The 27086-nt window shown below is 42.9% G+C and overlaps 3 protein-coding genes across 12 annotated transcripts in view; 2 read left to right on the top strand and 1 right to left on the bottom strand.

Moving 5' to 3' along the window:
• Nucleotides 1-688: 688 nt before the first annotated feature.
• On the top strand, nucleotides 689-4263 carry LOC131102238 (polypeptide N-acetylgalactosaminyltransferase 15-like). Of its 2 annotated transcripts, none has more exons than XM_058047785.1 (10): nucleotides 689-1286; nucleotides 1365-1531; nucleotides 1913-2117; nucleotides 2564-2731; nucleotides 2890-3007; nucleotides 3251-3448; nucleotides 3518-3649; nucleotides 3720-3812; nucleotides 3951-4021; nucleotides 4081-4225. In XM_058047785.1, exons 1-9 carry the CDS (start codon nucleotides 892-894, stop codon nucleotides 4017-4019), a joined length of 1545 nt encoding a protein of 514 aa, XP_057903768.1. In that variant the 5' UTR covers nucleotides 689-891; the 3' UTR covers nucleotides 4020-4021; nucleotides 4081-4225. The 2 variants fall into 2 exon arrangements, with proteins under 2 accessions (XP_057903768.1, XP_057903767.1); XM_058047784.1 differs by having other exon boundaries at nucleotides 692-1286; nucleotides 3878-4021; nucleotides 4081-4263.
• The window catches only part of satb1a (SATB homeobox 1a), a 60012-nt gene continuing 37167 nt past the window's right edge, over nucleotides 4242-27086 (top strand). For 4 of the 9 annotated variants that reach the window (XM_058047761.1, XM_058047757.1, XM_058047755.1 and 1 more), the window contains exons 1-7: nucleotides 4287-4467; nucleotides 6149-6244; nucleotides 9452-9572; nucleotides 14537-14644; nucleotides 15690-15957; nucleotides 17211-17435; nucleotides 20567-20710. The gene's annotated coding sequence lies outside the window, so the exon portion shown is untranslated. Of the gene's footprint in view, nucleotides 4468-6148; nucleotides 6245-9451; nucleotides 9573-14536; nucleotides 14645-15689; nucleotides 15958-17210; nucleotides 17436-18828; nucleotides 20128-20566; nucleotides 20711-27086 lie in introns of those variants that run through there. The other 5 variants (XM_058047759.1, XM_058047760.1, XM_058047756.1 and 2 more) reach the window with 5 other exon arrangements.
• kcnh8 (potassium voltage-gated channel, subfamily H (eag-related), member 8) overlaps nucleotides 8436-27086 on the bottom strand; it is a 37550-nt gene continuing 18899 nt past the window's right edge. The window contains exons 3-16 of the mRNA XM_058047750.1: nucleotides 26387-26518; nucleotides 23540-23667; nucleotides 23208-23445; nucleotides 22373-22530; nucleotides 19892-20096; nucleotides 18608-18817; nucleotides 17201-17400; nucleotides 15686-15935; nucleotides 14513-14727; nucleotides 12708-12746; nucleotides 12081-12343; nucleotides 10634-10752; nucleotides 10451-10530; nucleotides 8436-8936 (exon numbers count right to left, since the gene is read on the bottom strand). Coding sequence (XP_057903733.1) covers nucleotides 8436-8936; nucleotides 10451-10530; nucleotides 10634-10752; nucleotides 12081-12343; nucleotides 12708-12746; nucleotides 14513-14727; nucleotides 15686-15935; nucleotides 17201-17400; nucleotides 18608-18817; nucleotides 19892-20096; nucleotides 22373-22530; nucleotides 23208-23445; nucleotides 23540-23667; nucleotides 26387-26518 — 2738 coding nt within the window. The remainder of the gene's footprint in view (nucleotides 8937-10450; nucleotides 10531-10633; nucleotides 10753-12080; nucleotides 12344-12707; nucleotides 12747-14512; nucleotides 14728-15685; nucleotides 15936-17200; nucleotides 17401-18607; nucleotides 18818-19891; nucleotides 20097-22372; nucleotides 22531-23207; nucleotides 23446-23539; nucleotides 23668-26386; nucleotides 26519-27086) is intronic.

Here is a 27086-nt window from a genome sequence, read left to right as displayed (position 1 = left end):
GAGATCCTCATACACAGATCAGAAGCAATGTCCAACTTCTTTATTGTTTTTTTTGGGATGTTATTATTTAAATATATTGGTGCAGTCCAGAAAAACAAATGTAAAGAATTGGTTCAACTCCGTGCTTTCAGCATGTCAGTCAATAAGTAGCAGGTGGAGGTATTTTGAAGTTGGTAGGCAGGCGTTAGGACCTTGGGGTGAACTGAATAAGAGGTCATGTTCAGTTTTGGGATTTGAAGCTAGGGTTGGTCGATACTGTAAATATTGGTATCGATCCGATACCACGTACATACGGGGCAGTATGATTTTTTTTTACTTGAGATTTGTCACCCTCGAATGATTTTGCGTTTAATTTATTGATCATGATTTTAATCAGAATTAAGATTTCAGGCATAACAGTGTAATGATGTGTAAAAATAAAAATTAACTAAATGAATATTAACTAAATGAATCCCTCTATAATACAATCGTCTGAGCAAATATTGTCAATGCCAAATAACTCACCAAAAGCAAAACTACTATTGGTTTAAATGTTGTTTTACCCCCTAATACCTACTGTCTCCACGGACAATACCACACTATATGAATACAACAATGTATGAATACAACAATGTAAACAGTCGGCACCACATAACTACACATGATTGTGCAAAGGAAAACATAAAAACTGCGATCTTATCACGTGTCGTATTTGATATCTGTGCTATCGATATTTGGATCGATCCGCCCAGCCCTCGTTGAGCGTTCTTGTCAACCTGCGTCTCTCGTCCAGTGGATACAAATGTGCTGGTTGTGTGCTTGCGTAGTTGTTCTGTGCCATAGTTCTAGACTTAAGTCGAACATGGAAGTGACGACAGTCCTGGGCTAACAGTCCTGCAGCCTCCCTCCAACATGTGGCTGCGGGGCAGCGCTAGAACCATCCGGAGGAGGATGCTGTGTTTGTGGCTGTTGCTCGTCGGGTTGCTTATTTTGACACTCTCCGATCTCTTCCACGGTGGCACTCAGCAGGAAGCCGCCACTCCACGGCGGACCCTCGGTTCGCCAGACGACTCGGATGCCGTGGTGCAGTTCCGAGACGCGGCGTTGGAGCTCGTAGTCGACTTCCCCATCAACTCGCTTCAAGAGGACCAGCTTCTGTTCGTGGGGTCCACTCAGGGCACAAAGAACCCTCCACACAATAAGAAGTGGGGTTACAAGGTGCTCCTGCCCGCAGCCAAGAAGCAGGATCGCGAGGGTAAAGAAACGCGTCAGGAAGAAGTCTCACCGCCAGAGGTGCGACACCCCGAGTGAGTGCGCAACTTTTACGCATGCTAATAGTGTTAACTTGATCGTGTGACAGCGTGACATTGACTTGTATGTCACAGGTGTCTAGGGGAGCTGTACAGTGAATCACTGCCTTCTGCCAGCGTTGTCATCTGCTTTCATGACGAGGCTTGGGCCACTCTTTTACGCACGTTGCACAGCGTCCTCAACACAGCACCTAAAGACTTTTTACTGGAGCTCCTCCTAGTGGACGACTTCAGTACTCGGGGTGTGTATGCCCCACTACGTCCATATACATCCATGCTCATGTTCTAATATCACCCCTTTCTCCGCCATGTCTCTTCATCTACTGTATCTATTCATCATTTCTACATCCATCCATCCATATATGTGCACATGCACCCATCTGTCATCACAACACATCTGCCCACCTTTAAACAACCATGCATTGGCATTCATTCATTCATCCATCCATACCATCACCCATGTGACCACCACTATACAGCCATCAGGCCCCCCCATCTCCATCCATGTGTCATCTCTTGACATGCATAATCCATCTCTGAGTAGATCCAGCCATTCATCACCTGTATACATACATCCACCGACCCATTAATCAGTGCATTATGTCTTCATCATGTCATTCCAGATAACCTGAAGAGTATGCTGAGTGAGTATGTGTCAAATCTGGATGGGGTGCGTTTGATTCGCAGCACGAAGCGTCTGGGTGTCGGCGGGTGTCGCAGTCTAGGTGCATCCAGAGCTTCAGGGGAGGTTCTGGTGTTCATGGACCCACACTGTGAATGCCACAGTGGCTGGCTGGAACCACTCCTGGAGAGAGTGGCTCAGGACAGGTAATTACTCATACACTGCAGTCTAACAGTATTCTTCAAGCACCACATATGGGAGGACAGAGTCCATTAGAGAGGGTCTTCAGTTTTGGGACTGTAGTCTGATGATTTGGCCTCAGTTGTGGTATTCAGTCTGCCTGCAGTGTGGCTCCAATTAGATGCCTAATCAGTGTTCTGGAGCTTCTCACATGATTGTCCTTGTTTCTATTTTGTTCTCTGCCTCTTGTGGCTAATTTTGACTTTCTTCTCTGGAGATTATAACGCATGGTGAAAATATTTCAAACACATGCTCTCCAGAACTGACTAATAAAGGACAGCGTGTTTCTTAACGTGGCCGAGCACACACACACACACACACACACACACACACACACACACACACACACACACACACACACACACACACACACACACACACACGTCATGGATGTGGTGTTTTATGTGTGCAGGACCAGAGTCGTTTCCCCCATCATAGATATGATCCACTGGCAGACTTTTCAGTACAACGCCACTCAGTGGCCAGTGTGGGGAGTTTTCAACTGGAACCTCGACTTCTACTGGGAATCCAAACCAGAACTGCTGGACAAGGACCCAGACTTGGCGGTTGAACCTGTACTGTGAGTTTAAGAGTCTCAGATGGCTGAAATTTGAATTTTTGTTTGGGTTTTTTTTTGTGACATGACTACACCCTGAAATGTAGCTCCCGTTGCAGAGAAATGACATTTTAACACCATAGCGGAATGTTTGACTTCATCCTGTTTTGAATGTGACTTAGGAGTCCAGCATTAGGAGGAGGGGTTCTGGCCATGGATAGACATTTCTTCCACAAAGTGGGAGCTTATGATCCTGGGATTGTGCTGTGGGGAGGAGAGCATATTGAGCTGTCAATCAGGGTAAATTTATCTTATATTTTATGATAATTGTTTTTAACTTTAAAGCATTACCATCACCAATAATTTTGCACATGAAGAAATATGACTCATGTGCTAATGCTCGTGTGTTGTGGTTTTGCCAAGTTCTTGGGAATGGTTTGGCTTTTCCACAAAGGCCCAAACAGAACCATTGGATCTCACATTGTGGAAACAAAAAGCATTATTATTTTACCATAAAACGTTTAATTGCTGATCTTGTCCAAGGTGTGGTCATGTGGGGGCTCCATGGAGGTGGTCCCGTGCTCCCGCGTGGCCCAAGTAGACCACCAGCGCCACCTGCCCTACCGTTTCCGAGACCAGGAGCAGCTTGAGAGGAACAAGATCCGCATAGCTGACACTTGGATGGACGCGTACCGTAAGATTTTCTACAGGAGGGACACGCTGGCTCATTTTATCAGGCAGGTATGTGTGTCATGTGACGATGTCATAACCCAGAACGCGATCCAAACTACAAAAATGTGTTATGTGCAGTCTGAGAGCCCGAATATTACTGAGCGCCTGCTGCTGATGAGGACTTTGGGCTGTCAGGACTTCCACTGGTACCTGACTACAGTTTATCCCCAACTTTACATTCCTCAGGACAGAGCGGGACTGTCAGGCGAGGTAGCATACACACATAAACACACACGTTTCCACAATGGTGGAATAAGAGTGGTTCTTTGCCTGTTGGAAGCTCTACAACATCGCATCTGGCGGCTGTGTGGACTACCGCCCCGGGCATGGTGGAGCCATAATCATAGCGCCATGCAGCGGTACAGGCAGCCAGGTAACCATGACAACAGTCTGTGCTCATGGGTTACATGCAATAAATATAACCTGTTGTCACTGCAGCACTGTGATCTAAACTCTGATGGGGAAGTGCGATGGGGTTCTGAGGGGGTTTTGTGTTTGGGCGCTGTTGAAGAGCGGGTGGTCCTCTCCGAGTGTGCAAGCCACCCACCAATCAGCAACAAGCACCAGTGGAAGTTCATAAAGGTATAAAAGCAGACATCTCCCTCATATCTCTTGAAAACATGACATCATCCCTTTTTTAGCTGAGCGGCCAGCTGGTGCACCAACAGTCTCAACTGTGTGTGGAAGCAGTGAAGCAGAGCATCCCACCGAGTGATGGCGGCTCCCACTCAAGCGCGGGCGATCTCTTCCTGCGGCCCTGCACGTCTCATCCCACACAACAGTGGCACTTTGAGCAACTGGTGTCTCCCTAATGAGACGAAAATGGACTTTAGGAGTTGCAACAAGTGAATACCAGGTATTGCTAGGTATAAATAGCGACTCCCTGTATAAATATACACAATATGGACAAAACATGGCGACACACCTGTCGGCTGTTTAACTGTTTATCTGACTTAGGTCCTTGATGGCACGATTGACCCTCTCGGAGACCTATGACACACTCCCAACATCTTGTAGAAAGTCTTCCCGTAAGAATGGAAGTTCTATTTATTATTAAAAAAGACGCCATATTTTCCTACTTTCGCAGTATTTTTGTCCATAAAGTGTGCATTTGTATTATAATTAGGGCTGTCACAACGGTTCTAGCTAATTTATTTCATTAATTAGGTTTAAATCTTTAAAGTATACACATCATGTCAAGCCAACAAAAATTGAATTCAGCTTAAGTTACGTGATGTCTTTAAACGCAACCCTACGTGGCTACTAATAATTCATTTAATCCCAGACATTTTTCAAAAGCCATCATTTTTTATGATTTTGACAGATTTTTCAAGGCACATAGATTGTGTTCATGGGTTGTATAGACATGGTATATAGATATATATTTTAAATAGAAATCAGTACATTGAAACCGCTTATCTGTGGATCTGCATTGCACTTTGGACGGTCATACTGTAAATCACAATGAAAACACAAGCTGCATTTCCTTCCATCGGCAGCAGAGGGAGCAGTTTGCCTTCATAGTCTCCCCTCTTACACACCAGCACCCCGATGCTTAACCTGTGATATAGTGCGTGTGTGAGGGTGATTGCAGCCTGTAATACCCATCAGCTTCCAACAGCAAGCGTCACATACCATGTCACTTAATACAAGTAGTAGTGTTTCGAACTAAGTGGCATTTCTAGAGAAGAAATGGGAGACAGTGTGGGAAACGGGGAAGACCCTGACGCATCACAAGGACCTCTCCTCGCCTGCAGGCAATGGGAGCTAATAGCCGCTTTGACTGTGTCACATTAAAAAGCTCTTGGTGCACTTAGCCCAGCCAACTGCAGTGGCACCTTTTCAATGAAAGGCTGTCTGCAGCTCCAAGGCAAAGAGGTCAGGACTCATAATGTGATGGTGATTAATACTGTGCAATGGCTTCTCCAAGTTACATAAGTGCCGTGCATGGGCTACAGCCATAATGTAAAAGATGCTTTATCACTGCTTGGGGTCCTCCAAGGGTCACGGAGGAATAGTGGATTATGGCATGACAGTTTTTATTTGTTTTTAATGGACTCAGACACTTATAGGACGCAACATTAGGTATACCTGCACAGTCTAATTACATCCAATACAGAACATTACCAATATATGCTTATTGTTGGTTGACGCAATCCAAGATGTATTAAATTAATACACTATAGCAATACTGAGCATTATTATTTTTGTATTGTTACACTGTGTCTTGTCAGTATTGAACTTTTATGAACTTCCACCTTAAGCACAAATGAGGTCAGCACCTTATGAAATTAACTTTTAAAGTTCACAGAAATGACCAGCTCTAATATGTTTCAAAAGTGCAAGTGTTTAAAAGTTTCATCGTAAAATGCTACGCAAGAAGAACCAACATACTGATTGAACAGCGCCTCTAGTGGTATACCAGTTGTGTGAGCCACAAAACTGATAAGCATTTTTTGAAATCTAATGGATTATCCCCAGTTTTAAAACTTTAAAATTTTACACAAGTAACAATAAAGAAACGGGTTATCCAATTCAAAATTTAAAGGATAAATACAATTAAAAAATGTGTATTGTATAATCATGAGGAAGGAACTAAGAACCTTCTGTCTTTTTTTGCACATGTTCTTAATGAGTATACTCCAATGCACTATACTACACAATATCTGTACTACTCTATACTTTACAATGCTGTCCTTTGCTCCACAGATCAACACAATAAAGGATTATTTATTCAGTGGTGATCTTCAGCAATCTGGTGGTGAAAAGAAGTGGTCACTTCCTGTTAGAGGAGAAGGAGACGAGGTAATTTGGCAGCTGCTGGGCTATGTTGACTTGAAGGGACAGAGAGGGGAAGCCACCATTAATCTGCGGCTTCTGACACGTGCATTGTTCTGCCACCCTTAGTCGGAGCGCCACTTGTGCCACAAGCACTCACGGGAACAGCTCAGAGTCATTTATCAAACACACAAGTGTCCCCTCTCCCTTTTCTTTGCGTGCAGACACAACAGCCAACACCTCACACGGAAACACTTACTTATACATGGATGTGTGCTTACTGATACACACAGGCCGTGGATAAGCATGAAAATCAGACGCCACACACACTTCCGATAACAAGTCGCTGTTATTTGGCAGGCAGGTCTTTAAAGGTTGAATAAAAAGCACAGCTGGTACATTTCAGAAAATGTCCATTATGTACTACATCTGCAGGGACTGGCACAATGCATTGACAAAAATAAATTCTCAGTGTTTGTACGGTTTTTTAGAGCTGCAATCTGGGACATAAATTGCTAATTTGAATGGAAAGGTTTGTGTGCGGTAGCTGGGTCAGCGCCACAATAGGCTGAGACACACAAAGCACCGCCACGATTGGTGTTGCTCATTTTCACTATCACTGACCTTTTCAGCTCAATGGAAGAAAAGCGGCAAAAGTGCAAAGAAGAAAGGCCCTCCGTTTGATGACACAAAATTGGAAGTTGTTAAAAAAAAAAAAACTATTAATGTTGTTACCTGTGACAACACTGCTACTTTAAAGTCACATAATAATGATCATAATAAACAGCAGTTTCAAGGGGGCTTTCACACGCCAGTGCTCGGGCCCTAATAAGGGTAAAGACTTAACAGTCATATCAGTCGTTTATTAGCATAACAATGTATCTAATATCAAAATCTGAAGGGAGAAAGTTTTATTCCAATACATTCCATTAGCAGAGAATCTTAATCCAACCTACTATACATTTGAACAAACAGTTGATCAATTTATCATATCCTGCTTGTGCCGGCAAGCAAAACTGGCACAATCTCATATACAGGAGGGCTATCTTAAAATCTTGCATTCCTCAAGGTAAAAAAATACATATTTCATATTGATACATTCATAGAAATATAAAAGTGTCTTAAATATTGTGCATTTATATGGGAATATTGCCATCCAGCCGGAAATCATTGCTCACCATCAGAGAAATGGCCTATGCAACATGGAGCATGAACCAATTTATTATTGGTTTGCTCCAGGCCACTCGTATCTGACTGCTTTATGTCTTAAATTACCCGGCTTGTTTCAAAAATGAACCCACATCCAATAAATATGCATCAGTAAATGTCAAGTTTGGTTATTTAAACAACGTTTCGTTTAAATAGAAGGATATAAATGGCGAGCTGGATTTCCACAACAGGAACATGCAGCGTTAATGTGCGTCTACAGGCACTACTCAAAAAGGCTCCGGAAAGCATGCAGAGAGAGAAGAGGAAGGAGGGCTGAGAGTGGTTAGATGGAAAACGTGGGGAAATATTGGAAAAGATCCAGAGAGGGAGAGCCGGGCCCTACTTATGTGTGACAGATGACAGCAGGGCCCGTGCCGCTGGAGGCCAACCATAACCCCCCCTCTCTACCGCCATAGCCAGCTACTACCAGCCAGCCTCAAACCTCCTCCAACCCATCTCCCCCTTCCCTGAGGACCAGTGGTAAAGAGCACAATATGTCCAGTCCAGCACCAGCACCAATCAGTGCTGGTCCATGGAAATTAGAGCATCCATACAGCACCGGGGGGAGTGAGTAAGAATAGGAGGGCAAAGGGTTGGGTGTTGGTCACCTACCTTGACTACTCGAGAAGCTCTTCTTTTCCCACCTAAAAGCGCCGCAGAGTACAATGGCTTGTCACTGGACTGTTCCCCTTTGTACCTTAACCTTTCCAGCTTTGAGACATACCCATACCCTTTGAGAAAAGCTACAAACCCGTGGTGTCCAGTTATGAATTCTAACATTGCTGTAGTGCTATTGCTTAAAATACAGAAGGTACCTCAGGGGTGGTTGGTGGCAGGAGGGAGTCTTAACATACACCAAAATGCTAAAGCTAACACAACTTACTTGTTTGCATGCACTGGTTGTCTCTAAATCAAGACGGTTCTGGCATCCCTGCAAACATCGTCCAATGAGATCATTTTCCAAAAATGTCTATGGAAAAAAGGTAGACAAAATCATAATGCAGGCCTGCTACAAACTCTTGGGTTGGTTCTGGTAGGTCTCCACAGGTCCATACTGAATGGAGCACCCAGAGCTCCGATGAGGGCTAGCATACCCCCCGTCCCGCAGAGGTGGACTGCATACCCTTGACCTTATCGAGGTAGAAAGCCTGTCCTTGTATTGACAAGTCTCTGGCGAGCTAAGGGGCGAGGAAGTCAGGCAAGCGTCTGCTGCGGGGATGGGGGAGGGAAATGGGGCGCACCCTAGTGGAAGGTCCTGGGGTCTACGCGTTTGGGGGCTATGCTGTGAGGGAGGCAGTGACTTGGGCGTGTCCGCCCATTTGGAGGCAGTCTGAGACGAGGGCGGAGAAGGAAAACATGAAGGTGGCTTATTGTGGGGAAGGTACATGCGGTGCCCCGGGGAGCAGACCAGTGCTGATTGGGGCCCGGTTGACATCAGGGTCTCCATGAGCTGGGCCATCCTCTTCATCACTTGGCCAAGGTCTGCAACTTCCCTGCCGAGGTTTAGCACCTGTGTGTTGACACAAAAACATGCAGTCAATCAGTTGATCGCCCGAACAGCCAACCATGTTCCTATCTTAATGATCCAACCAATCTACCTTCGTACCCAACCAGCCACCCGTCGACCTACTTGACCTATCCAACTACCAAGTCAATCAACCAGCAATCTACACCAAAATACCAACTGAACCACCGACCCCATCGACCTACCGACAGAACCCATTGGCTACCAACTACCACTCTGCTGACCCACCCAACCACCCATCTAACTACCCACTTGCACTAACCACTCAACTACCTACCTATTCAATCGCTCACCAGTCCACCTACCTATCACTGTATAATGTGTGTTAACTGTGTTGAACATCAACATTATTCAATATACAGTAAGACGCTATGAATGCAGCTGAAAAACAAAATGGGTCATAATACACAGTCAACACATGTGCTGTATCTCTAGCACCTCTCCCTGTCATTTCATGTAACAAGCTAGTTACTAATTACGTTAATGATATCCGTCCACAGAGAGCCATGAAGCCATGCCAAGATGCCATCTGCCTCTGCCAGTAGGAGCGCTCATCACCATTCATCAGCTACTGGGAGCTGCCCTCAGAACGGCACACAACCAACCATCAACCATCAAGAGGTGAGCACTCTTTCACAGTATTAGTACACCCGCATAGTCCAGCGAATGCTGCAATGGAAAAAAATGTCCTGTCAAAGACTCAATTTTGCATGACTTTGTCATTATAATGTTTGGTGCTGCACTGTACACTCGCTGGTCGTGGAATGACTTACCTAAATTTGCTGACTTTGATAAAAATAGAAATGCTGAGAGCGACAGTCCAGTTTGACACGCCGTCAGTATGGTCGCAATTCTAATGGGAGCTGGTCAGGATAAATGGACCACACACACACACACACAGTCCTGCAGTATTAACGCAGTATGTGTATTACTAATATTGTGGCTATAGCATGAGGTGTGCCATTCATAATGGCTTTTTATTTGACAACAATACCAGCAGGACTAAAAAGCTCTGTATTTTCAATGGCCGCCTAAAAATGTGCGCCATGCAGTGTCTCTTTTTCAAGGTCTATCCTAGGTCTTGTAATGCTTTGCAAGCCTGGTGCAATTATTCAAGCAGCTATTGACCCGACTCCTCTGAGGACTTGCACATTTTGTTTTTTTCTATTAGACAGCACAGAGGTCACCATGATAGGCCTCTATTCAGCACTACATTAGTAATCCCCCACCTGAATTAACCTTCAGGGATATGCACACGTCTGTGGGGCTAAAAAGGCAAAGGTGTGAGGTTGCGAGGTATGGCACAGCTGATTTATTGGCACGCTCACACAGTGAGTTGATTAAAAATGCTATATTGCACACTTGCCAAGACTTGTAATTAATCCTAAATTATTATTTATAGGAGGACTTGCTTCACTTTTGTATTTTTTTACATAATCTTGTCAGCATCTTTTCGGCTCTTAGCATCCACACACACACACACACACACACACACCAACCTGCTGGTTAAGATGCCGCAGCTGTCCCCTCGTTTCCTCTGCTTTTGCTGCTAATTCTGCTGTGCTGATCTGTGGCATATCTGTGACACAGACGACAAGAAGTAAAGAGTTGCATATTTTGAAAAACAGCAATTAGCAATGAGTAAGAGTGTTGTCACGAGTTGTACTGCATGATTGTTGGACCTGTGTTGCATGCTGAGGCACTGTTGGGGTCATTGCCACGGCAACCACGGCTGGACGAGAAACCCGGAATATGCAGCGGACTTTCTGTCCCCTTATTGTCCTCTGTGCCGTCCACTATCCTGCACAAAGGAAATAAGGTTACAGCAGCTAACACTCATTCACAATTGAATTACTCCGCTGGCATTTTGAAATGGGAAAACTATAACCTCAAGGTCAATTCTCCATCATCACTCTTGGTGTTTTCACTGCAGGGGAAGTCTATTGCTTCTGTTTGCAATGATGTTAACAAATCATGCCTGTCCTTACTGCTTGGGACTTTTGAATAGGATGCTTTAACGTGCTCAGATTACCTATGAATAACTTGTTGGAAATACAGTAGGCCTACCAATTGGGTCTGTTGCATCACTACAGCTAATGTTTCAACTACTATTTGGTAGTGGATTTGCACTTGACCTTCATTAGCCACAGTGTCTAAAAAATGCAGTCAGTCAGTAAGAGGTACCACAACTCCAGATGAATATGTATGTCAGGGTTAGGGGGTTAGGGTTCCCTCTCATATATGATACTAGTAAAGCAAAAATATGTATAGTTTTCAACTAATTACTTGTATGCAGGGGACCCTACTAAATTCTCATGAGCACCTTCTAGAGCAGGGGTGTCAAACACGCGGCCCGTGGGCCAAATGTGGCCCGCAGGACACTAGTTTGAGGCCCCCGCCTTGATATGAAAGTTTAATATTAGTGCGGCCCGCGCAAGTTTGATATCGATGCTGTATGGTATCATGTACCCAGAAAAAATTATTACGTTTGATTAATGTTCATGTTAAAGGTTAAATAACTGTTAATAGTTATCCTCCCTATCCGTGTGGAAGTGGTAAGTTTTTGGCTATTTAAGTTTAAAGGAAATAACTTGAAGGCTACGGTTTAGGTCGCTAGCTCTCTAGTTTGCGAGTTAGCATGTGTCTCAAGACCCTGCAGTTGCGCAATATGTTGTAAATAAAAAGAGTATAAATGTGACTATAGTCGTGTTTTGTCACGTCTACAGGGCTCTAATAATGCTTTGTTAATTTTAATCTGAAAAAAATAATTTGTCTACCCACCAACTATATGTGGTTTCTTAAGTTTTTATTATGTGCCGTTTTATTATTATTATTATATTTATTTATTACTGATTGATTTTCTTTATTCTTGATTTGTTTATTTATTTTTCATCTTATTTTGTGCAGAAAAATAAAAATTAAGATATTTGAGAACAGTGGAATGTTTTATCAGAGCTTTTATTGTAGAAAATCGGAACCAAAGCACTGAAAAAGTTTGTATATTTTTCTGTTTTTAATAAATGCATTTTTTTTTTGCGGCCCAGCCTTGCCCAGACCCTAGCTCCAGTGGCCCCCAGGTAAATTGAGTTTGAGACCCCTGCTCTAGAGGCAGACAAGCAAGTAGCTCACCTGGGGCTCAGGTTGGAAGGGTCTAAAGTGACGAGTGTAATATCCTGGCTCATCCTCCGAGACCTCTCTGAGCTCTGACCCCTGCTTCTGTGACCGGGTTGGCCCGCTGGAGATGATCCACTTGTGCCCCTGAGGTTCACTGCTGTGTTCTGCTCCGATGACAGACCATCATCATCCTCCCTCTTGTCCTTGTCATGTCCCCCCTGGGCCTCGGCGAGAGGAGCGTAGCCCTGAACAAGGCGGCCATTTCTTTTCACACCTGACTGGAAATGGAGGGGGAACAGTATTGCAAAGCTACCATATTACACATCATTAAAATATGACCTTGTTCACTTTAAGGCATGCATACATTTTCATGCAAGAGTGACCTCCAAAAATGTCAACATGGGTCTAGCCCCTGGTCTGACGATGTAAAAGGGGTTATGGTTCCTCTCCCAGGTAAAAAAAAAAAATAGGGATGTTGGGCAATATTATCTGCTGATATTGGCTTATGAATTAGATTTTGGGCTGCTTACACAACATGAATCAGCATTGGATAAACATCACAGAGCTCAAAGCTGAAGTTATTGCTCTTAGATTGGAACTAATCATTATGGGTGTTGAGGAGATTGTTGGTGATGTTAGTACCTGAGGATCAACAGTTGATGTGGACAGTCTGGCCTTCACCTGGAAGACAACCAGACAGGTAATTCAATATGTAGTCACGGTGTCTAATCTCTTCTTACATTTAATCAATAACAGAGCCACACGAAATGAACGAAAGTATAGAGACACAGCTTTTGATCGGTTTATTGTGCCGGACCCTAAAGGTACCCCTAATACTAATTTTGGGGGAGGTCCTTTTCTGTGCCCCAGCACACAATGAGACTGTGGCGTGGAAGATGCCATGATGATGAAAATATTCCATTTATAAATAAGAAATCCTACTTCACGAAATTCACTTATCAAGGTCGGGTCGAGAACCAACCAATTAAGCGCCATACAGTAATCCCTAGTGTATTACATTGAGGAACTACTTCCACCAACACACACACCTTCCGACATGAGTTGAGTTCAATAGCTTTTCCTCCTTAAAGCCCTCTTGCAGTTTGTTAGTGTGTGAAAGTGGGCCAATGGCGTGTGTGTGTGTGTGTGTGGTGGTTACACAAGAAAAAAACACACACTCAATCCTGACTGACTGTAATTACAACAAAACTTCCTCAAGTGCTCCCCCCAACTCTCACCTACGTACTATCATTGATCATTCACACGCATTCAATAATAATGTTATTTTTAGATCAAATCATATTGCATCATATATTCTTACTTAATCTATAGAGTTTGTTGTTGTTATTGATAACACATACGGAGGAAGAACCATGTTGAGCTGAGATAGCATCATCTATAAAGTACCATTTAGCTCTTTTTTGAATGTGTGAATGCAGGTTATAAGGAAAGTTAAGTGCAAAAATCACAAGAGGCACACTGCCGTGCTTTATATCTAAATGACTGCGGTGTATCTCCTAATGAGAGATGCACTGGTAGATGCATGAACCAGTGTTTAAAATCAATGCATCAATTTAGCTCCATTCCATTTGACATGTTTTCTGCATGATTCAAGAGAGATTCTTTTCATTTGTCCTGATTAGTGTAGACTACACTGAGTGAATAATAATCGTTCAACAATAACATGTAATAGAAAAGCTCTCACAGATTGCATACCTCATAGCGCCATAGTTCTCCCACGTTGTGATTTACACTATAAATATTAGTCCTACATTTATTTTATCTACATATTTAGATTCCTTGACCACTAAAACATACAATGGAAGGGATGGAATGACTTAAAGAATGCTAACAATGTTAACATGTTAATGTTAGCATGCTAACGCCTAGCTCAATAGTGCCAAGTGTCTGTATAAGTGCCTACCTCTGAAAATGCTAAAAATGTTACTGTAATGTTAGCATAAGTTACCATGTACGTATCATGATGACACTTGGTGTCTGCTTAAGTTCATATTCATGACAATTGCAAAAATGCTAGTTTGCTCATTTTGGCATGCTAGCAATGCTAACATGCTAACGTTAGCATGGTAACACCTAGCATAATAGTGTCTCCCTATGAAAATGGCTAAAAAGGCTACAATGCTAATGCTAGCATGCTAGCAATACTAACATGCTAATATTAGCATGCTAAGACCTAGCATATAGTGCTAAGTGTTCATATAAGTGTCTACCAATACAAACGGCTGAAAATGCTGCTATGCCAATATTCGCATGTTAGCAATGCTAACGTTAGCATGCTAACAGCTAACATGATAGTAGTGTTTATATGTGTGTACACATAAAAATAGCAAATTGCATATACAGGTCTTTACTATCCAGCCTTAGGCTACCAAAATAGGGTTGCTGTATTTACAAGTCTGTGTAACAAAACATTACTGAGGACTCACATGTGCCTCTTGTCCCTCCCTCAGGTTGTATGTGAGATCCTGTTGGATGTCTTGGACAAAGTGGTGCGAGTACTCTGGGTAGAGGTCCAGCACCTCGTACAAACCCTTGAGGTTAATACACTGCAGGTCACAGTAAGTAAGAGCTTTCACGTCTGCGTTGGTTTTTATCACTCGGTCGTCTAAGGACAAGTTTGCCCCGATCAGGTCCCCTTTACCTGCTCAGAGAAAGACATGGATGATGCATTCAGAAGGGGGCGGGGGGGTGAATGTAAAGAATGGTATCTTCGTTAGCTGTCACAAAGTAAAAATGAGGACATAAATCTGCTTTTCTTCTAGTCATTATAATGAATAATTACGTAATCTGCAATATTAACGTTGACAGGGTAATCAATTACTATTAAGACAAATGCTACACACAATGAGCTCTTCATAATATGGTAGATTTCGTCGCCATAAACATATTTCATTCCACCTGGAAGTCAGAAAATAAGACAATAACGCCATAAAACAATAAGTTAGCAAACACAATAAAATGGTTATTTATATTAATGGAGTGTCAGTGTAATGTTTTCCCCCTGCTGCCTTTTCTGCTCACATAGAGTGATATTCTCCTCAATTGTGCCCTGAGATGTCCCACTCTTTTCCTTTGTGCTTTCTCCTCTAATCCCACTAGTTTCTCTTCCTTCTAGTCTTCCTCGAACTTTTTTTTCACAAGCTGCCATGCCCATTTGTAATCTTTGAGGTGTGCCGAGAGACCTTTTGTGCTCATGTCATGCCTATTAAGCATTCATTTGATTTATTCTGGGCAAGAGGTTGTGTTGCAGCAGATGTTTGTACACATCCTGGGACTCTCGGTTGTTTTGTGTGTCAGATTACTTCTGTGAATTGAGACATTTCTTATGATGACACTATTTGGCTTTACAAATAACTTTCCGAAACGAAAAGTGTTTCCTTTTCATCTTTTTATGCGTTTATATTTACTTTTCCACTCATTAAAAGTTGTTACTATCATCCTAATTACTTAATTTTAGCAAAATTGCATCAATGAGTAGCCAGTGTATTTTCTGCCCCAATTGCAGTAAATGTAGCTAAACTACAGGTATTAGGTAAATTAGTTTAGGTAAACCAAAGGGGACATAGTGTTAACTGGTATGGTATTCTTTGTTATCCTACCAAGAATGGCCAACACCATGCCGTCCTTCAAGACCTCCATGCTCCCGGAGCACACAAAGAAGATGGCCTGCAGAGCGTCGCCCTCTCGGAGGAGGTACTCTCCAGGAGCGCAGAAGGTCGTTGTAATGTGCAGCGAAAGGGAGCGCAGGCAACCCCGGCTGGCCGAGGCAAAGAGAGAGAGCTCCAGTATCTCCTTGTTAAGGTGCATGGTGATGTCGGAACGCAGCTCATCCGGGAAGTCCTTCAGCAGCTGGGAAGACCATAATAAGAAGGTGAGATGGTTTTTCAACTATTATTTTATGATGAACTGGAAAATGTGTCCATTGCTGAAAACCTTTTACTATGTTGCTTTGATTGTTGTCTGCATTGTTGTCTGCATAATCATTTTCATTTTCTAGCCACTCATGAGCTATGAAAAAAATTCACAAGTTTGTCAACCCATTGGAAATCGCAGGAGGCCATTCCTCAATGTAACAGTTTGAGTCATGGTGTCATCTTACAAAGAACTCTAAAATCAGCACACAGCAACCTAACACTCAAAAGGTAGCTAAGAAATGTACAACTATAACTATTTTAACTTTTTCCCGTAATGCATTGCTGCGATGATGTCAACTTCCCTTTGGGCTCCTCTGGCTCCCTCTGGTGGACTGAAGGAAAATCAATGCTTATAACTGTATGGTTATAATAATGCTTGTAATGATTAGTATTGTTTTAGTTGTACATATTTTAGTAAGTTAATAATGTAGTTATATGATTATATAAATGATCTCACAGGCTAAACTGAGACCTTTTGCTAACACTCAAATACAATTCAAATGCTCCTATCTCACATAGTTTTTAAAAATGTTAAACATATCAGCTGCCTGTCTCCTTGTCAGCACCAAATATCATGAGCTGGGCGTCCCCATAAGACTGATCAATGAGCCATCTGAGCTCGGCCGACTGTAATCAAGAGGCTCATCTTTAATTCATCTGTCTGGGATTCATCAGCATCGCTCCATCTCAGCATCGCTGTGCGCTGTGACAGCTGTCTCACACATTCTCTTCCCATTCATAGCCTGGAGCCAAGAGCTGCTGTTACACTATACCGACTGCTTGCCTCTCCGCTTTGCATGTCTCCTTCCAGACACCGGTCCTTATCTTGTCCATAAGCTAACCTTACATTATGTCTCTTGTGTTGCTCCATTTTAATGTTCCACCAATTTAAATTCAACATATTCATGCATCATTATAGGCTTTCTTTAATTAATAATGTAGATAGTTGATTTTTTATATCAATATTTATCTTTATATGGTATGCAATGGTAGAATATGCTTAATGAAGGACCCTGGTCTGTGTTTTCCACCACCACCTAACAGTTTTTATAGGGCCAGGAATGACCTAAAAAGCATATAAAAGGTAATAATACTCCAGAAATTGAGCGTTTGTGATGTTATATGCAACACCACTAGCCCCTTTAGCATCCTAGCATTACCCTTAGACCCACTGAATGAGACGGAACCTCTTGTTTGTACCTCATTACAGTCGATGCCGTTGTTGACTGACCAGGTTGTCTGAAAATACTCCAACATTCGCTGCTTCAGGGTGTGCGGCAGGTGATGGACACGGATAAAGTCCTTCAGGTCTTTGGTCCTGGTGTGGTACTGGGACCAGCGGGAGTACATCCTCTGGATTATGGCTGTCACATTTCCGAACACCAATGCATGCATCAATGCTGGGGGTGTAAAAGTAGAAGGAAAAAGACAAGAGGTAAGTGATGAGTTTGGGATTCAGATAAAGAAACATCAGTAATTTTACAAGAATAAGGTCAAAATATGAAGAGAAAAAGTCAACATTTTACTTTTCATTTTTCAGTATGTGGCCCTCGGTGGAAAAAGTTGGACCATGTTCAGTGTTTTCTGAAAGAAAACAGCTAATTGCTATCACATTTCCTTCTGAATGTCTCAATGGTTGTCCATATTTGTCATTGCGAAGCGCCCAGTAGTGTATTGTGTGTATGTTCAGGTGTGTGCTGAAGCAGCCTCCAGGCGACAGAGGACATTTAACATTTAGCAGGAAAGAGGGTGAAATGCCCACAGGGGGAAACCCCTGTTACCGTTACCTCTCTTCACCCCTAAAAGCGAACGCTGGTTCAACATGCAGGTTGAAACTGGATTAGACCAACCCAATAAGATGTGCTTGATTAATGTGCCTGCAAAATGATCATGAAATGAAGTGCGTAATTGTGCAGTTTCAGCTACTTTGCTAATATTCCAGGGTATAAACACATTTCACCAATAACAATAATAACTTTCAGTTTTTATTGACACGCTTAGGGAGCGTCAATAACTAGTTTGGACTGCTTTATTAGGAAAGGACTCATATTTGGTAATGTAAGCTGATGAATGAAATGCAGCCTCCCTCCAGTAACAAAACAGGAACACATTTTGTGATTGTGCAAAATTAAAACTCCACTAATATGCATCATTAACTTTTTAATAGTATTCTAAAAGTAATGTGTCCCTAAAGCCAATTTATGAGAAAAATGTCTTGCATACATGTCAACATCTGCATTTGAAAATGAGAGAAAATCATCACAGTGCTGTTCAAATGTTAGCCCTGTTGCTCACATGCTCATGTTGCGTCCTCGTGTTCCATCCTTAATGTTACGTGCTTGTATGTGATATATGGCATCTATTACATTGGGAAGTGCAGAGTTACAGTGTATATGGAAAAAAGTGGTGCACAGTAGTGCTTCTTGGAGACACATACTCTGTCAAGACAGGTGTAGAAAAGCACAGCTCATTTGCACTAAAGCTGCAGGCACACAAAATGGCATGTTCTCCACAAGGGTTGACTCAAACACTTAAAAAATCATTTTTAAATCACTTTCTTTTTGACATTCCACTGAAATTGACTATTAGTCATGTACTTGGGCATACCTCCGATGAGCATGACGCAAATAGAAAAGATCTTCTCAGCGTCAGTGTTGGCCGACACGTTGCCAAAGCCCACGCTGGTGAGGCTACTGAGGGTGAAGTAGAGCGAGGCGACGTAAACGCTGCGGATGGAAGGGCCGCTGGTGGTGCTGTTCACGTTTCCGATGGCGTAGTACGGCGACTCCAGGCGCTTGGCCAGCTCGTGCAGCCATCCTGTTTATATGGGCCGAAAGAAAACAGGACCATTATTATACATATAATTGTTGCTAGTGTGCTGGTTTTCCTTTTTTTTTGCTACCAGCTAGCACCTTTTCGGTTAGTTTAGTGAGAATGTAACCAGCCACAAATGGTTATTGTATTGGTGCAGCATCATTTCCATCACAAACGCATCACTGTTAAAGTGTTGGCTGTACTACACTGTGCTTTTTAGCTGTAATAATCCGCAGAATGCTCAGCACAGACGCTGAGGCACAGACACTGCCGTAAAGCATCTCCTCCATGCTATATCTACATTGTACACAATGGATTCAACACAAGCATGTCAGATGTGTTGAAAGCAGAACTAATCCCTGGTCAAGCCAGAGTGGAGACATGTAGTTGATCCCTGGAGAGTCTCCTGCAGACACTGATGAATGGTAATTGGATGGAAGCCCCTCACAGCTGCCCGACTTCAACGCATGTTGGACATCGGAAATGCATAATTAGGATGCAACACATTAATCCTGCCTCCTGTATCCGGCTGCGTTATTTTATGACTTTGAGATGCGGTAATTGGTCAAGAGGATTCACTGTCCGTCGTCGTTCTCGTGGCCCCAGCCATCGCTGACCCGGAACTGCTTTTATGAGGACAACAGCGAGAGGTAATTGCGAGCGGAGCAGCTCATCGATACTGACCAGAGATCAGCCCAAGGGGGCTCATTATGTCAGAGATACTGCAGACTGAGAGGGGAAGCCTTGCGTTGCATCATTAATTACCAGAAAAATCACACAATCACCTGGAAACACTGGAATCGATAAAAGTGATGATTCATCATCATCTTAGTGTGTATTTTACAGCAACATTTGAATGTTTCTTTCATGCCAAGTGTGTGTTTCATTCTGCATCAGACAAAGGTGGATGGCTGAAGCAGAACTGTTGCTTCAGTGTGGAAGTGGTATGTTTTTGGATTCTTAAGTTTAGAAGAAATACATTCCAGGCTAACTGGTTAGCTCTATCAATTAACCGCTGTGGAAGAGGGACGACTGAAATGCTTTTCATCCATATTCCTATGAGAAAACATAACTTACCAATATCCCAGTTGTAGGCGTTGGCCTCCATCTCCATTTTTCCGATGATGTACCAGATGCAGGCCATCCAGTGGGCCAGCAGGGCAAACATGGACATTAGCAGGGTCAGGACCACGGTGCTGTGCTGAGAGTAGCGGTCCATTTTCTGGAGGAGGCGCAGCAAACGCAGCAGGCGCACCGTTTTTAACAAGTGCACTACAGACACCTGGAGATAAAGACAGACATGCATGACGCAGGTATAGGAAATAAGGGGAGGAGATGGAAATGTTCTCATTTTTTTGCACCTTTCCCATGAAACTAATGTTAAAGTCCTCTATACTGTATTGTGCACCTGCTCCTCAGGCTATACAGTTATTATTTAGTAGGATGTAGGACAAGGATGATAGGTAACCTTCCATTGAGGACTTACTCTATGTTGCATGTGTGAGTTGGTGGGGGTTGATTGGGGAGTGAGTGTGAGGAAAGTGGGGCATAAATGCTATAGAAGATGTATATACCTGTATAATGTTGCAGCTGGGGGAAAGTGAAGAAGGCAGAGAGTGTGAATGTAAATGCGAGAAAAATTCACCATGATGGCGTTTGAACAAAATTAAGAAGAAAAATGTGTGTCCGGTGCTTATCAAGCGGCCCCTGCGTGCTTTGTTTTATGTTTCTTTTCTTCCCCATTCACTGTAGCTGTGAGGAATAGAGGAGCGTTGCAGCACGAGGGGTAATGAAGCCTCCTACCAAGCCTTAGGGAGCAGCTTCATCTTCTCGCCACCATCTATCACCACCTTGCATCCCACCTATGGTGACTCCACTTTCCTCCCTCGGCAGCAAGTAAGCAAGCGTGTACACCTCCTCCTGACTCTTTCTCCTTCATCTGTTCCCTCCTCCATCTCACCTGTGTCACCCCTTTCTATTTCCTCTCATATCTGCACTGATTGCACCTTTCCTCTGTGGTTTTTGTACACGAGTGTAATTTTGACAACACTGCTCATTTACTCTCCACCTCCAGCAGCAATGCACCCTCCCCAAACAAACTATAACATCAGTTTATTTTTCAATTATTGTACCGATGCAGCAGTATACTAATACATGACATTCATCAGCGAGGGCTCCAGGCTTACTCTTTATTGTCACCAATTGGTGCTTTTTATTGGCAGCTTTTTGTATGAAAAACAAGGACATGCAAGTTTAGTACAGTAAGTATGATGGGACAGTTACAGACCATTTCTAGTTGCTGGTCCCCCCCTTGCAGAACGTAGGTGGCCTCAGGGCCCAGAGACCCTAAACCTAAACCCTTATCTACTGGGACTGTGTGGTATTTCCATTAATAGACTATGTGGAACCAAACAGGGACCTTTGCCTGGGGGGGAGGCAGCGTGTCATTGTGCCCACTCCTTCCCTCCATTGTTAGACATAGTATATACATATGTATATAGTATGAAGGAGGGGTATGTATTGATGTACATTGCTACAACAGACATAGACTTAATTTCAGGTTCAAGTTTGATTATTGTTGTGTGGCCGATTATTGTGTGTGTGTGTGTGTGTGTGTGTGTGTGTGCAGCACGACTGAGGAGGACAGCTGCATTTGGGCTATGTTTGCTGATAACATTAATGCACAGTATTAATGCATGTAAACATTTCATTCATTCATTCATTTTCTACCGCTTTTCCTCACGAGGGTCGCGGGGGTTGCTGGAGCCTATCCCAGCTGTCTTTGGGCGAGAAGCAGGGTACACCCTGGACTTGGTTGCCAGCCAATCACAGGGCACATATAGACAAACAACCATTCACACTCACATTCATACCTATAGACAATTTGGAGTGGCCAATTAGCATGTAAACATTTGTAGAAGCCAAATATAATGATGGTTGGTCTTTTTCTGACTTTTAGCCTCAATTACAGTGGTGTACATCTGAACACGGTCACCTGTAGTTGCTGTAATATTTGTTGTTAAATGAATACCACTCTCTAAAACTTTGCTATCTTTGCATAAGCAGACTTTTGCATACACTTTCCATACCTTATGTCATGTCGAGTGAGTGTCTGAACCTCCCCTTGCACTGTGCTCTCACATTTGAGTCAAGATATCCAGAAAAAGCTTTTAATGATGCAGCGAAATGCACTCGAAAGCGACTGTACGGTATGTGCAATCAATGGATAGAATCAAAGAGGCAGTGGAGCAGCAATGGAAACGATCCTTAAAGATCCTATTGTGGAGAAATGTCAGATGTGCTTTACCGTCCACTTGAATGTTGGTAGGATTAGTGAGAGTCTCATCAATCATCATGCTTTGGCTTGCTCTATTTACAAGCATGGTGTGTTCCAGCCCTGTATTACTTCACTACAGTAATGCATTGTTCAAAGTAGTGTGCCTCATGTTTTAGGTGATCATTAGGTTATTTCATGTTGTGGGCCAACAGAACCATAGTGATGATGTTCAGTATTATTGCAAGCCCACGGAGTTATAGAAAAAGCCAAAGGCTACTCACCACGCTGACTTTGAAGGCATAAAGCAGGTCAAAGGGCAAAGCGGCCACCAGGTCGATGATGAACCAGGTGGTCAGGTAGTGAATGCAAATCTGTCGAGCGTCAAAGATCACCTGCCCGGACTTGCTGACATAGGTGGTGCGGAAATTGAAAACAATATCTGCCAAAAAAAGCAGGCGTAGAGCACAGAAAAGCACTTGATACAAAATATAATGAAATGTTATAAATCACAGGAAGACTTCATCTAATGAGATTTGACTCAGATTTTGAAATGTTAAAGGAGGTGGATGTCAGGGCACTTAAAATAAAACAATTTATCTAATGATAATATAAAAAAAATTGTATTATTTAAATTTTTTATATTTAATTTAATTTAATTTCTTCCATCCATCCATTTTCTATGCTGCTTATCCTCACTAGGGTCGCGGGTATGCTGGAGCCTATCCCAGCTGTCTTCAGGCGGGAGGCGGGGTACACCTGGACTGGTCGCCAGCCAATCACAGGGCACATATAGACAAACAACCAGTCACACTCACATTCATACCTATGGACAATTTGTTGCCAATTAACCTAGCATGTTTTTGCACGTATTTAATTCTCTAAAGTAATTACAGTATTATATTTTTTTATTCAAATGTAATTATTATTGCAGTAATAATAGCTAAAGGGCTAAAGTTTAATCCACATACACATTTTGGGGGGTTCCTGTAGAATAAAATGTATAAAAAAAGAAAAATACACTACAATGTTTTGCCTCATATACGAATTAACAGATTTCTTTTAAATTTTCATTCTTATTATGAAATGGCGCAGGCGTTTAATTCAGAGCCAACCCACCCAAGATAAATAGAATCTCCACGGCGATGTCGCTGACGGTTGTGCTGCGAGTCAGGTCGTCGTCATCGCCAATGAAGCACACGTTGTACGGCACGGTGACCGCCACGTAGAAAGTGGCCAGCAGGATCAACCAATCCCAGCCGGCCTTGTACGTGCTGTAATGCAGCAGGATGAATTTGGACTTTTTGGCGTCTGCTACCTTGTACTCTGGGAGGGCAGGAGGGTCACCGAATACATTCTGAATAGGACACATAAAAATGGTGCATATACAATTGGAAATGTTTCATCTTCAAATCAAAACATTTAAGATGTTCACTTCCTGCCCAATGTACCTTATTGAGCTTAATTTTGCCTTTCTCTCTGCTGTGGAGGTGCCCGGAGACGTGGTAGAGCACTGTGCTGCTCCGCATGCGAGTCGAGCTGAACGGTGACCGTGTCTTGATCCGGCCACGCCGCCGCTCTAGAAGCACAAAATGGATTCGTAATAATAATTCGTAAAACCTTTGTCATGCAGAGCACATGACTCGGATAAGAAAATGATTCCAGCGTGTGCAGCTCTAGTTGTGCTATGTGAGTGGAAGCCAAAGATCACCTTAAATGTTTCTCACTAGGGATGTGCTTATTCATGCAGTACTTCCTCCACACTAGAGGGGGCAACAACGAGTCACATTGAACCCACCACCTTCACAGTGTCTGCTGAGAAAAAATTGTGGCCCTTTTGATAAGTGTAATTGAGGACCCCTACTTTATTAGCTACACAGCTGGGAAATGTATCTTTCCTTAGCAAACACTCTGTTATTTACCCTTTTGAAAGTGGCCTCTAAATTTGCTTCCTGTTTTTGATTCAGTCACATTACTCTGCCAAAGGTATTGATTGATGAACATGTTCTCCAACAAGGCAGAGCAATGTTGGGCAGAGGCAGTTAAGTAAACTATGATGGATTTGTCATGGTAAATTGCCGCTGCTGCTGAGGTGGCGGCATGTGTGTGTGTGTGTGTGTGTGTGTGTCGTGCTTGTAGGTGAGGTAGATAGTGTTAGAGTGATGTGTTCAGGAGTGGAACTTGGATAATAGAAGGAGAGTTATTGCCAGTAGGCTCTCCGTGCTCTGAAGCCACTGGAAAAGGACTCCAGTCGTCCAGATTGGCTTTAGGGCAGATAACGGCAATAACAAAGCAGGGGAATAGAAGTGATAACTGCTTTTGAGTGTCCTTTGGAAAAGCGTGTGCATTTTCTGGTGCGCCAGTGAGCACCGACGGACCCCCAGATGAGGCAGGTAGACAGGACCCATCCATAAAGCGGCACAGCCTTGGGGGACGCGACACGGCAGGAGCGCAGAGACTGAGAAATGCTTTATTTTTAGACCTAATGAATATCCCTTTGCTTTTCATTCTTATGAGGGAGGTGGGGAGGAAATGCATACCAGGTAGGTATATATGAGGGAGGTGGCTGTAATGAAAGGAAGGTAATACTGTACTAGAAATAGATTTGAGGGAGTTGACAAATTAGACTAGAGGCAGAGAGTTAAACTTTGCAAACTGACTTCCATACTGTCAAGTCAGCAGTGGTGATTTTGCATTAGGGGTAAGTGATGTAATATCACAACAAATCCGGAAGATAGAGCTGCAATGAAAAACGCTTTCCACATATCCTGTCATTCAATATGTGCACTACTGAATAGTGATTCATCTACAACACTTTCACGGCTGTTTTTTTGGATTCATTTTGCCTGTGCCCCCACTAATTCTGCCTAACAACAGCGCAATTGCAGTGATGTGCTAACTAACTCGTATTTTGCCACACACAATAAGTGGTTATCATACATTCATTCATTTATACTGCTTATCCTCACAAGGGTTGGGGGGGGGGGGTGCTGGAGCCTATCCCAGCTGTCTTCGGGCGAGAGGCAGGGTACACCCTGGACTGGTCGCCAGCCAATCACAGGGCACATATAGACAAACAACCAAACAACAATTTAAAGTCGCCAATTAACCTAGCATGTTTTTGCATGCACGGGAAGAACATGCAAACTCCACACAGAGATAGCCGAGGGTGGAATTGAACTCGGGTCTCCTAGCTGTGAGGGCTGCACGCTAACCACTCGTCTGCCGTCCAGCCCAGTAGGATAATATACAAGCTAATATTTACATTACAAGTAGGCGTGTCATGATGATTGCTAAATGTACATGTACATGCATGCATGTTTGTTTGAGCTAGCATACGCTAACGTGAATATAAACAATTGTTTCTAAGGCAAATGTCTCAGCCCCAGTGTGGGGATATTTCGGTTTCAAACAGAATGAACAAGGTGAACACCGCCGAACTGATTTTTCGAAAGTAGTGATGAGGAAGAAGGGCGATACGACAACACTGAGGCGGTTGGTCAGCCAAGTAAATATAACACAGACAGTGTCGCTCGCTACGTTGCAAATCTTTCAATACGGTTGAAATTGGTGTTTATTGTTTTGTCATACTATGTACTCCCGTTATTGTCACATAATTAATGAAAAAATGGCCTCAAAACATTTTTAGGACAATTATCGTCCAGCAAAATCAGTTATCATGAAAAGCCGAATTGTCAGCAAATTTTTCTCAGTTGTCATTGAGAAGGCCTTTCGCAACGCTAAAGAAAATAAGTACATTGGAGTACAAAAAACACAAGTCCTTTTGCGGCTACATTTACACAGAGAACGACATCAAAATGCAAATGCTTCTTACTGTGCATATTCTCATTTCAATGAGCTTGTCAGACAAACAAGTCATTACGCTGAGGTGTTTGTGTCTTGTCTGCAGGCATGCTGCATCAGCCACTTTCATTTTGGATGAAAAGCTTGTCATTATGGGCACAAAAAATAACTTTGCTTTGGGTTGCCGCTTCCTCTTCTGCTTTATTTACGGTAATGAGAGCAATTAGGGAGACGCAGGCAAGGACCCCCCCCTCCCACACACACACACACACACACAATAACCTTGTCTTGGGATACATTTAGCTCAATGTCATAATTTTCAGTATTTTTTGAACTTGCCGTGACAAATTGGATATAGTGTAAATGATTTAAGGCTAACTTGAAAGTGAAAATAATGTGAGTCCATATGTTGATGTTGGTCCTACGAGAAGAAATGCAAAGCTTTTCGTGAGGATAGAAATACGTGTACAGGGATGTTTCATGCATTGACTGACCTTCCTTCTTGTCGTCTTGGATGGCTTTAGCTTTAATGTCAGTGATGTCCTTAAAAGAAGCCAGAAAAAGCACCACGTCTCCCTTCTCATTCTTAATTGGTACAATGTCCAGCAGGCACCAGAAGAGCAGCACTGAAATGGGACAAAAACACTCTCAGTAACACAATTCTTGGCCGCATTTAGTAAGATATTTGATGTATGTCTGCGTGTTTAGCGGCATCGTACAGCAATACCACAGGCTCCCAGACTTATTAGTAAGCCCATCTACAGTTGGGTCCCCCCTCAAGGGAAGGGTAGACCCTTTAAATAGATAGCCTATGTTTCACATGATGAACCCAACATTGAAGTTCCATCTGGTGTTAAATAGATTGCTTTTTAGAGGAGCACCAGGTCGGCATCTACAGGTTTGTTAAATTATGTACTAGTGTACCAGTCTATTTGAGATCACTGTGGAATTATGATTAAAACTTTGTGTTTCAATGATTGAAGACAAGTAATGATGTACTTTGACGAATAATTTGCTCCACCAAGCCCGGCAAAAACCTGGATGGTACTGTCGCTAAGTCTGCGGAACCTATTACAGTACTGGTTTTCCAACGATTATATGACAATAATATGTGATATTAATGTTGTTTGGGGTTTTTTTAGAACAAAAGGTTTGTGGTCCACAGATTGTTTTAGGGCTGCAATTAATGACTAT

This window comes from Doryrhamphus excisus, chromosome 14 (assembly GCF_030265055.1).
Source record: "Doryrhamphus excisus isolate RoL2022-K1 chromosome 14, RoL_Dexc_1.0, whole genome shotgun sequence".
NCBI classification, from domain to species: Eukaryota; Metazoa; Chordata; class Actinopteri; order Syngnathiformes; family Syngnathidae; genus Doryrhamphus; species Doryrhamphus excisus.
Note: the sequence above shows the minus strand (reverse complement) of the source record. Positions and strands in the feature narration are given on the sequence as shown.